Source organism: Triticum urartu, chromosome 4 (assembly GCF_003073215.2).
Source record: "Triticum urartu cultivar G1812 chromosome 4, Tu2.1, whole genome shotgun sequence".
Taxonomy (NCBI): Eukaryota; Viridiplantae; Streptophyta; class Magnoliopsida; order Poales; family Poaceae; genus Triticum; species Triticum urartu.
In genome coordinates this window covers 79,554,520-79,564,909 of record NC_053025.1, presented here as the reverse complement: position 1 = coordinate 79,564,909, position 10,390 = coordinate 79,554,520, and the positions used below count along the sequence as shown (strand labels likewise).

General features: G+C 45.5%; 1 protein-coding gene and 1 pseudogene across 1 annotated transcript; one reads left to right on the top strand and one right to left on the bottom strand.

The window, feature by feature from the left end:
- The first annotated feature begins 2,090 nt into the window (after positions 1-2,090).
- Positions 2,091-7,986, top strand: LOC125550777. Its single transcript, XM_048713866.1, has 7 exons — positions 2,091-2,459; positions 2,701-3,375; positions 4,479-4,831; positions 5,331-5,542; positions 6,907-7,163; positions 7,243-7,421; positions 7,501-7,986. Exons 1-7 carry the CDS (start codon positions 2,231-2,233, stop codon positions 7,579-7,581), a joined length of 1,986 nt encoding a protein of 661 aa, XP_048569823.1. The 5' UTR covers positions 2,091-2,230; the 3' UTR covers positions 7,582-7,986.
- Positions 7,987-8,214: 228 nt separating this feature from the next.
- Positions 8,215-9,498, bottom strand: LOC125550778 (annotated as a pseudogene).
- Positions 9,499-10,390: the final 892 nt, after the last annotated feature.

Here is a 10,390-nt window from a genome sequence, read left to right as displayed (position 1 = left end):
GTTTCGCATCATGTTGCTTGCGCATTGCACCGTGATTGATTGTTGGTCCTTTGCTTGTGTTCTTGCTTTGGGTAGAGCTGGGAGACGAGTACGTGATTGAGGAACCCGTTGAGTATGCTTACGAGGATCAAGCTTTCGTCAACTCGGAGAACTTTGCAGGCAAGATGACCATACCCTCGAAATCACTTCTATCTTTACTTGCTAGTTGCTCGCTCAATTGCTATGCCGCGATACCTACCACTTGCTATATCATGCCTCCCATATTGCCATGCCAAGCCTCTAACCCACCTGTCCTAGCAAACCGTTGTTTGGCTATGTTACCGCTTTGCTCAGCCCCTCTTATAGCGTTGCTAGTTGCAGGTGAAGATGGAGTTTGTTCCTTGTTGGAACATGATTATTGTTGGGATATCATTACTATTATATCTTGTTTACTTTAATGCATCTATATACTTGGTAAAGGGTGGAAGGCTCGGCCTTATGCCTGGTGTTTTGTTCCACTCTTGCCGCCCTAGTTTCCGTCATACTGGTGTTATGTTCCTTGACTTTGCGTTCCTTACGTGGTTGGGTTATAATGGGAACCCCTTAATAGTTCGCCTTGAATAAAACTCCTCCAGCAAGGCCCAACCTTGGTTTTACCATTTGCCACCTAAGCCTTTTTCCCTTGGGTTCCGCGGACTCAAGGGTCATCTTTATTTTAAACCCCCGGGCCAGTGCTCCTCTGAGTGTTGGTCCAAACTAGAGCCCCTTGCAGCGCCACCTCGGGGAAACTTGAGGGTTGGTTTTAGTTGTACGGATTGCTTATCCGGTGTGCCCTGAGAACGAGATATGTGCAGCTCCTATTGGGACTTGTCGGCACATTCGGGTGGCTTTGCTGGTCTTGTTTTATCGTTGTCGAAATGTCTTGTAACCGGGATTCCGAGTCTGATCGGGTCTTCCTGGGAGAAGGAATATCCTTCGTTGACCGTGAGAGTTTGTGATGGGCTAAGTTGGAACACCCCTGCAGGGTTTTCAACTTTCGAAAGTCGTGCCCGCGGTTATGGGGAGATGGGAATTTGTTAATATCCGGTTGTAGAAAACCTGACACTTAACTTAATTAAAATGAATCAACAGCGTGTGTAGCCGTGATGGTCTCTTTTTGGCGGAGTCCGGGAAGATAACACGGTCTCGTGTTATGCTTAAACTAAGTAGTTTCAGGATCACTTCTTGATCATTATAGCTTATCGATCGTGCTTTGCTTCTCTTTTCGTTCTCATTTGCGTAAGTTAGCCACCATATATGCTAGTGCTTGCGGCAGATCCAACCCACTACCTTTTCCTACCCATAAGCTTAAATAGTCTTGATCGTGAGGGTGTGAGATTGTTGAGTCCCCGTGACTCACAGATTACTTCAAAACAGATGCAGGTGCCGATGTTGCCAGTGCAGGGGACGCGACCGAACTCAAGTGGGAGTTCGATGAGGATTCGGGACATTACTATGTTTCTTTACCGGACGATCAGTAGAGGAGCCCAGTTGGGGCGATCGGGGATCTAGCATTTGGGGTTGTCTTTCTTTATTTGGTTCCGTAGTCAAACCTTGATTGTATTCTGAATGATGTAATGCTATATTTATATATAGATTGAAGTGGCGATTGTAAGCCAACTCTTTATTCCTTCCTTATTCAGTACATGGGATGTGTAAAGATTACCCCTCTTGCGACATGCCTACTATGCGGTTATGCCTCTAAGTCGTGCTCCGACACGTGGGAGATATAGCCGCATCGTGGGTGTTACACATGACCCGTGGCCTCTGCATCATTTCGAAAAGGAGGTCGCCGCTGGATGCGGGAGGAAAAAGACTTCGGCAACCCCATAAATTTGAATGTATTTTTTTTAAAAAAATTGCCAGCGTGTTTTTTGCAAGGATTGTCATTTGTGCTAGTTAATACATGGCATTTGACGTTTTTCAATCATCAAAGAAAAAGAAGAAGACCACATTATTTGATAAAAATATCCCCGTTCGATGCCTAACATGTCGGCTCCCATCTCACCAACCTCGCAGTGTGAGGGAGAGAGAGATACCTCTTCTCCTAACCCCATCACCGTCACGTGCAAACTAACCAACTCCCTCCAACCATCCCGTTCAAATTACAGAAAAGCCCCTCCGTTTCACTCCGGTCCGCTTCCCCCACCCACCGTCCTCCGTCCCGTCCATGGTGGCGGCCGAGCACCAGCAGTAGCACCGCCTCTGCTTGATGGCGCAGTACAGGCAATCCGGCGGCGGCTTCTTCGACTCCCGCGGCGGCGGGGCCCACCACCCGCTCCCGGACTACCACCGGGCACACCCCTCCAAACCCTCCCGGATCCGCCGCCCCGGCAAGCCCGCGCGCCGCCGCTCGCCGGCCGTTGCCGCAGCTGCCGCTGCAGTCCTGCTCCTCGCTGGCGTCTTCATCCTCTCGCGCCGCCTCTCTCGCGACCCCGCAGGTTCGTGGTTTCACACTCCCGGCACGGTGGTTTCTCCGGGGATGGGTTGAGGCGGTCCGCTCGGTGTTCTTGTTGCTTCGACAGGAGTAGTGAGAGAGGAGAGAGCAAATGGCATCTTTGACGCTCTTGGGATCGTCCATGGCGTGGCTGGATGCGAATGGGATCCAAATTCTGTTCGGTTGATCTGGTTATCTGTTAGTTCGGTTGTCTTAATGCACCACATGTTCGTACTGCTTTGCAGAGATCGGAGAGGATTCGGGAGGCGGGGAGGGTTTGCCGGAGTGGAACCGGAGCAAGAACTGGAAGGAGCTCAAGTTCGGCCATGGCGGTGGTGGCAGGAGTGCGCGGGATTCCAGGTACTGGGACCAGGACGATCGACGGCGCGACGAAGACTACTCGGAGGACGAGAAGGAGAAGGTCTCAGGTGCAGCTGGAAACACTGCTGATGCTGGTGGTGGCAGTGAGAAAAGCGTGAGCTCTGATCCCGGTATTGAGGAGAAAGGGTTGACCTTGGATACCAAGGGTGGTACTGACAAGGAGGTTCCAGAGTTGGCTGAAGGGGGGAAAGGAGGCACCTTGTACAATGAGGGTGGCAGGAAAGAGCTGGAGCAGTATGAGGCGGCCTCCATGGGTGCGTTGGGCACAGGAATGAGGGAGGTTGATCCAGATGATGAGTATGATGATGGCATTGATGATCCCGATGATTCTCAGATGCATTCTGCCGGTAGGAAGCTTGGTGATGGTATTCATGAGAACATAGGGAAGGAAGAGAATGCTGCCTTGGAGAGACACATGAAAGCAGCAGGTGGAAGGATTAGTGATGACAGTGATGCTGTTAACACGAATCAAAAGAAAGCTTCGGGTACTGGTGATAAGAAACATGGGTCCAAGAAGAAACCAAAGCGGAAAAAGTCTGGTGAGTTGTTCTCCCTTTTCAAGTTTGAAAGCAAGAGTCGGCCAATTTGAATTTAGGATCATGGTTTTCTTCCCTGAATTGGCGGAATTTTGATCCCATTCACTTAAAATAACATAAGATTTTTGTTGTTACTATCGTAATAGCTTTATGAGGTAATTCAGCTAGCTAAGTAGCTATATATATGCGTGCTATTTTTCTGCTGTAGTGAGATCATTATTTTTTTAGAAACATGAGATTTGATTGTAAGAATCTAATAGGAGACGCTGTTAGCATGTATAAGATGTGTACTGTACGTAGTGACTATTTAAGTGTTGAGTCATGAATAAAATATGAGCATGCATATTGTACCCAGTGGCTACCTAAATATTGCAACATGCATGACATGACCGTAATACTGGATGTCTTGAACATGTTAGACTGCCAACTGATAGGCTTGTGGCATAACATCTTCATAGTTTGCTGTTGGATTTAAGAATCGTAGATATGGTACTGATCTTGGATGACCAGGTTTTTGCCTGGTGAATTAACTGAAAATGTTAGCACGCAATGGTATCATGATAGTTGTATTATTTATTATGCAAGTCAAAATCAGTATCTGTGAGCTTTATTATTCGGTCTATCAGTACCTTTGCTATATTCTATATACCTAAGAGAGTCATCCCCACTAACTTATTTATCTCAACATGCAAGCATGCCACCTCACCATACAATTATGAATGGGATAAAGCCCGCCTCAACATGGAATTATGCATGGGAAAAGACCCACCACAACATTCAACCATGCATGCAAAAATGTTTCCCATTCAATTATTATACTTACATTCAATAAATATTTTTGCAACTATACATAATCAAATATAATAAATCATATGTATTTTTAATTTTGGTTCTCATGTTATCAACCTAAATATTCATCAACCAATTCCCACGGCAACACGCAGGGTATCCTCTAGTTTGATAATTTGTTGTACCATAAGTTCTGTTGATATCAAATATGACACTTTTTTTGCAATCAAGCTTGTTCCATGTCTTTAATATCTAATCATAAAATATTTAGCCTCTGTTCTTGATGGTTACCTAATTTGTTGGAACACATTAACCAGGTTCAACTTGTGAAATGAAGTTTCTGAACTCCACTGCTCAACTTGTAGAGCCTGCAAAAAATGAAAAATTTGCTAGCTTTAAGTTGGAGTATGTAGAGATTGAACAAAAACCAGCTGGATCAGAAAATTGGGAGCCAAGATTTGCTGGCCACCAGACTCTACAGGAAAGGGAGGAGTCATACGTAGCTCATGATCAACAATTGACATGTGCTTTTGTTAAGGGGCCTAATGGATCAAGCACTGGTTTTGATATATCTGAGGATGACAGGAAGTACATGAGCAAATGCCGCATTGCTGTATCTTCCTGCATCTTTGGAAACTCCGATCGTCTGAGGACTCCATTTGGCAAAACAGTATGGCATTTCTTGGCACATAACTCTTTGACAAATTTACACTTTTATTATGATTCCTCCATCCTGTATAAGTTGCAATAAGCAGCTTATAACAATTTGTTTCTGTAGGTTCCTTTGTTCTTGGTATGGTTTGTTGCAGAAAGTTTAGGATCTCATTAGCCTCGCTTTACTGTTATAGTCTCTAGGTACTTGTCAAAGTTAAAGCAGTATTTTCACTGCTGATTAGTTTCACATACAGACATAGAAAACCTTATATAATAGGTCTATGAAATGCAATCACATCTCCATTAATAGTATAATGATGCTATCTTTCGCTAAGTCCTTTAATGTCGATATGTGATACAAGATTGAAAACTCACTTTTCACATTTTTCTAAAATCACCATAACCACACTCTAAACTTAAGCAATTCCTGACCTTTTCTTTTGCTATGCCGCAACATGAAGTATCCTGTAGTATCCATTCATCCATTTAAATTTCTTTCTATGATATCTTTGCAGATTACAAGTCTCTCAAAGAAGACAGTTTGTTTTGCTATGTTTTTGGATGAAGTCACATTGCAAACTTTGCTATCTGAAGGCCAAAAAATGGACAGCATGGGTTTCATTGGTGTATGGAAGATCATATTGATTAAGAATATGCCTTATAATGACATGCGGAGAGTTGGGAAAATACCAAAACTTTTGGCGCATCGACTTTTCCCATCGTCAAGGTAAGAGCGAGTTTCTGCATAATATCTTCTGTCCTGATTGCCATGCATGTATTTCAGTGAAGGACTCAACTGTAGTTTTAAGTGTTATGCATGTAATTTCCCCATTGACAAATCATAACCTTGTGATCTCCCAAAAAGTCTTACCTTTTGCTCAACACACACTGGTTTGCCATGTGTTTGTTTTTCACAATTTAATCAAGGTTGTTTTGCACCAGGGAGTCAGTTGTCCCAGTCCTTATCGGGACAAGTAACAGTACATACTATCCAAAATTATTGAAATCCAAATTTCAATGTCAAATTTAATTTGTGGCGCCCTATTTGCTGTTTTGATTCAGAATATTGGATGGTCAGTATGCTAGCATAAAACTGCATGATTAGAGGTTTATGAGAAAAGGATGATGTTGTCACCATGTACCGATTCGGAAAAGATGATATTTGTAGTTAATTGAACAAAAATACCGTGGCTACTTATCTGTGGTTGCTGTAATTTTTATCAAATGGGTAGTTAAACAGCTCTGGAAAATTATTGGTTAACAGCATAATTGGCTGAGAACCAGTCAGCGACACCATATAGGTCCAGTAGTTTCAATACAGAATTTTGAACCCTTTTCCACTCCCCTTCATATCCTGGGACCTGGGTATTTGTTCCAGGCAATACTGTCACATCGGGGACTCATCCCATCCCCATCTGTATTGTGTGCCTGTCTGCTTATATCTTTGCTCAGAGTAGTAATCCATCTTGGTTTCTAAAACTCGATAGTGTCAGTGTCGCTGTCTCGAATATGCAGACCTGTGTTGGATGAATAATTGGTTTTCTGTTTCTGGTTTGTTCTCTTCCTGTCCAATAGCAGTGCGAGCACTGGCACAAAATGCCTGTTTCCCATGGTTTGTTCTCTCCATTGACACTGGAACACTAGCTTTTTTATACCCAGAGATTGTGTGTGGTCTGCTCTCCGGTATCTTTCTTATACTCTGAAGAAACCAATTGGTGGTGACAGTCATCCACTTTGGAATCGTACCAGCTGTCTGATTTGCTGCCAACTTGATCATCACCCATTTAAAATATGTTTTACAAAACACCCTGAACTACCATGGTTTTTTCTGACACGCCGATCAGCACTTCAGTTTGGTAAAATATATAGTCTTGTAAACATGTACGTCTTTTAATCTGTAGCATAAGTTGTAAATATGTAGTGTTTTTTTCTGCTAATGTATTATCGTGCTTTTTGTAACTCACAGTATGAAAAGGTAAATGTGCTTTGTCAGATAATTAGTGTGGGGCTTGTGCTTTAGTTTTACATCTTTAATGTGATGAACCATCCTGTTCTGCAATATTGTTTGTCTAAGAACATTACTTGTATCAGATTCTCGATCTGGCTGGACAGCAAATTGCGACTACAAACTGATCCTATCCTTATCCTAGAATATTTTCTTTGGCGGCATGGTTATGAATATGCTATTTCCAATCATTATGATCGGCACTGCGTATGGGAGGAAGTGGCACAAAATAAAAAGCTGAACAAGTTCAACCATACAATAATTGATCAACAGTTTGAATTTTACCAAGCTGACGGACTGACAAGGTTCAACTCATCGGATCCCCACAAGCTGCTACCAAGCTGTATGTTCTCTTACCTGCTGGTATTATTTCTAGTGTATGAATTGTGTTGACCTAAGAGATCTTTTTCCTCTTGTTGCAGATGTCCCTGAAGGTTCTTTCATCGTGAGGGAACACACACCGATGTCCAACTTATTCTCTTGTCTGTGGTTCAATGAGGTTGATCGCTTCACACCTCGTGACCAGCTCAGCTTTGCATATACATACTTGAAGCTTAGAAGAATGAATCCTAAGAAGTCGTTTCGCCTCAATATGTTTAAGGTGGGTGTGGTAAACCATCATAGCTAGGATTTATACAATACATCCGTTTAAGTTTAATCGTTATCCTATAAATTTTCAGGATTGTGAGAGGCGATCAATGGCAAAACTATTTCATCATCGATCGGAAGAGAGACATAGCAGTGGACAGCTAACAAGATAACAAAGATATTTTCAAAGGGTGGGTTTAGAGAGAAAGCAGAGATAGCACAAGGATTATACCTTTGGTACAGCTCACGAAGTTCAACCACTGTCAACATCTATGTCGGACCAGGGAGTCGATGCTGAATGGATCGCCGCAAGCGATCGCATGTACATCATGATCCTGCAGATTAGTTCCGCCGTTCTTTTTGTACTCTACAAAGGCGGATTAGGAAATGCTAGCTGTTTGGTTTCATAAGTTCTTGTTGCTTGCCGTGAAGTTTTGTTCATTCTTTTGGGGAAGAAACGGTCTGGCTGCACATGAACTCCTAGAGCCGGCCAGGCTCTGTGTACCATCATATGGTGTATTCTCATGTAATCCAAAATGGTTTAGTGAAATGTAATATTATGACAGGATGCTGCAATCTGTAATTCTCTCCAGGATAGGAAGTTAGTGATTTTTTGCATGAACTTTTGGAATCTTCAGTCTTGATTTTTTATGTGATCTACAAAATCAAATGACCTAAATTTGTCTGATATTTCCAAGCACATTACTTTGTGTTGAATGTGCAATAAACAATATGTTGCTTCACAAAAAAAAAGGCATAGGTGCTCTTGCTGGTTCAGGCTTGAAGCTATTTAACTCGTGGAAGAATAAATGAAATGTCATTTGCTTTATTGATCAGTCCCGGGACACTGTCAATACAAGTTACAAACCAAATTAAAGTGCAAACACATAAAACCACACGCTACAACAACTTCTACACCCTTTACAAAGAAGGAAAAAAGATACAGAAATTTCAGCTGATCGATGAATTAGCAATTCAGGATATCAAATCCAACATTACAAACATCACCAAATTTTTACACGGGATTAAAATCCAGAGGTAATTAAAATTCACCCCGATTCAGTTATGTGAGGACCTTGTCTCTGAAGATCCCCAGCATCTCATTCCTGCCCCTGATCACCTCATCAAAGACCTGATCAAGAACACAGTCGAACATCTCCACCCCCTCCCGGAGCTCGCCGGACCTCGTCCTCAGCAGCTCCACATGATCCTCGGACTCTTCCGTCTTGCCGCCGATCATGTCCCTCACCGCCGTGACGACACTCTCGTGCTCCGCGATGCTCGCCGGCAGCGCCGCCACACGGTCGTTGATCGCCGACAGCGACTCGCGCCACGGCCGCAGCTGCTCTGGGACGGCGGCGCGGGCGAGCGTGCTGCTGCGCGGGTGCGCGCCGCCGACGCCGACGTCGTCGTCGAGGAGGGAAGGGGGTGAGGCGTGGGTGAGCGCGTGGAGCACGGAGGTGGCCACGACGGCCATTGTGATCTTGGCGACGAGCGTGACGAGGACCATGCTGCCGCTTCCGGTGGAGCTGGAGATGATCTTTCCCCCCAGCCGCTCCGCCTCGCTCACCACTGCCTTCACGTCCGACAGCTTAGCGCGGACGGCGGCGGCCGGCGAGGACGGCGCGTCCGTCTCCTTCGGCGGCCCGGCGCTCTCAGCAACGAGCGAGGCGGCGACACCCCCGGCGCCGGCGCAGCCCACCTGCGCGGCGAAGTCCACCACCATGCAGTAGCGGTGCATCCGCGACACGGCGGACTTGAACGCGTTGCAGAAGTCCAGCAGCGCCGCCGTCTCCTGCATGTACTGCTCCAGCCAGTCCTCGCCGCCGCAGGGGTCGGCCCGCGCGTCGGCGCTCCTGAAGACAGCCAGCAGGTCCCGCTGCATCCGCCTCACCAGGCGCATGGCGTCGGCGCACCACCTCATCGACACCGCGGACCCGCCACCGCCGTCATCATCTTCGGCGGACAGCGTGGCCTCCAGGTGCGCGAGCCCGTCGACGAGCGAGGAGCAGAAGGCGGCGAGGAGAGGGCACTGCCGGCGACGAGCGCCGCCTGGTCTGAGGCATCTCATGGCCGCCATGCTCATGCATGCATAAGAAGATGGAGCAAGAGAGATGACCTGCGTATTTGCATGGTTTGGTTACTTGGAGGAGCAGGGAAGATGGATTTTTTCAAAGGGAGGGAAGAGGAGGAGTGAAGCAAGAGAACAACTTGTATACTATTCCATGCACCTCGTCTACTTTGCTTAACCTCTCCGCACTTCTTCTTTTGATTTGACCTGGGACCGGTTCTTTTTTTTAAAAACTTTTAATCATGACGGTACAATGAACATAAAAAATAACAAAAACTACATCCAGATTCGTAGACCGCCTAACGACGACTACAAGTATTGAAGCGAGCCGAAGACACGCCATCGTCATCGCCCCTTCCTCGTGGGAGCCGGGCAAAACTCGTCATAGTAAAAAGTCGGAAAGTCGTCGTGCTAGTGCTTCATATGACCAGCGCACCAAAACAGCAACCATCGTTCTTTGCGTAATTTGACCGGGTTTTTGGTGTTGAATCAAACCGGTCAAAAGTCGGAACGACATTTTTCAACCAAATGAAGATTGCAAGAAAGGTGTGCTACCAAATTGAGTCAATATTCATAGGAAGCAAACCCAATTCAAGAAATTGCAGAGAAGTCTGAAATCCAAAGTCTGGATACTGTTGCAGATGGTAAGGTAGTACTCACACGGTCACACCTACCGAAGGGGGTTTGTCCTGGCAAGTTTCAGTAGCTTGGTCCAACCAACCAGCCTTCACCTTGGTGTTTGTCCAGGTGTTTGGATTTGGATGTAGGAACAACCATTAAGTTATTGATTGACTTGCAAGGATGGATGGGATGGGGGGCCCTTTTGGGAGTGATGCCCTGACAAGGGAAGTAGTTCACTCTAAGTCTGTCACTGATTAAAAATGGCCCCATGCATGCTTGGCGCAATTCCT

Bases quoted from the DNA above. Each gene is read 5' to 3' on its own strand.
- LOC125550777 (XM_048713866.1), top strand. From the start codon at position 2,231: ATGGCGCAGTACAGGCAATCCGGCGGCGGCTTCTTCGACTCCCGCGGC. The intron at 2,460-2,700 runs GTTCGTGGTTTC...ACTGCTTTGCAG, and splicing joins CCTCTCTCGCGACCCCGCAG to AGATCGGAGAGGATTCGGGA. The intron at 3,376-4,478 runs GTGAGTTGTTCT...CACATTAACCAG, and splicing joins ACCAAAGCGGAAAAAGTCTG to GTTCAACTTGTGAAATGAAG.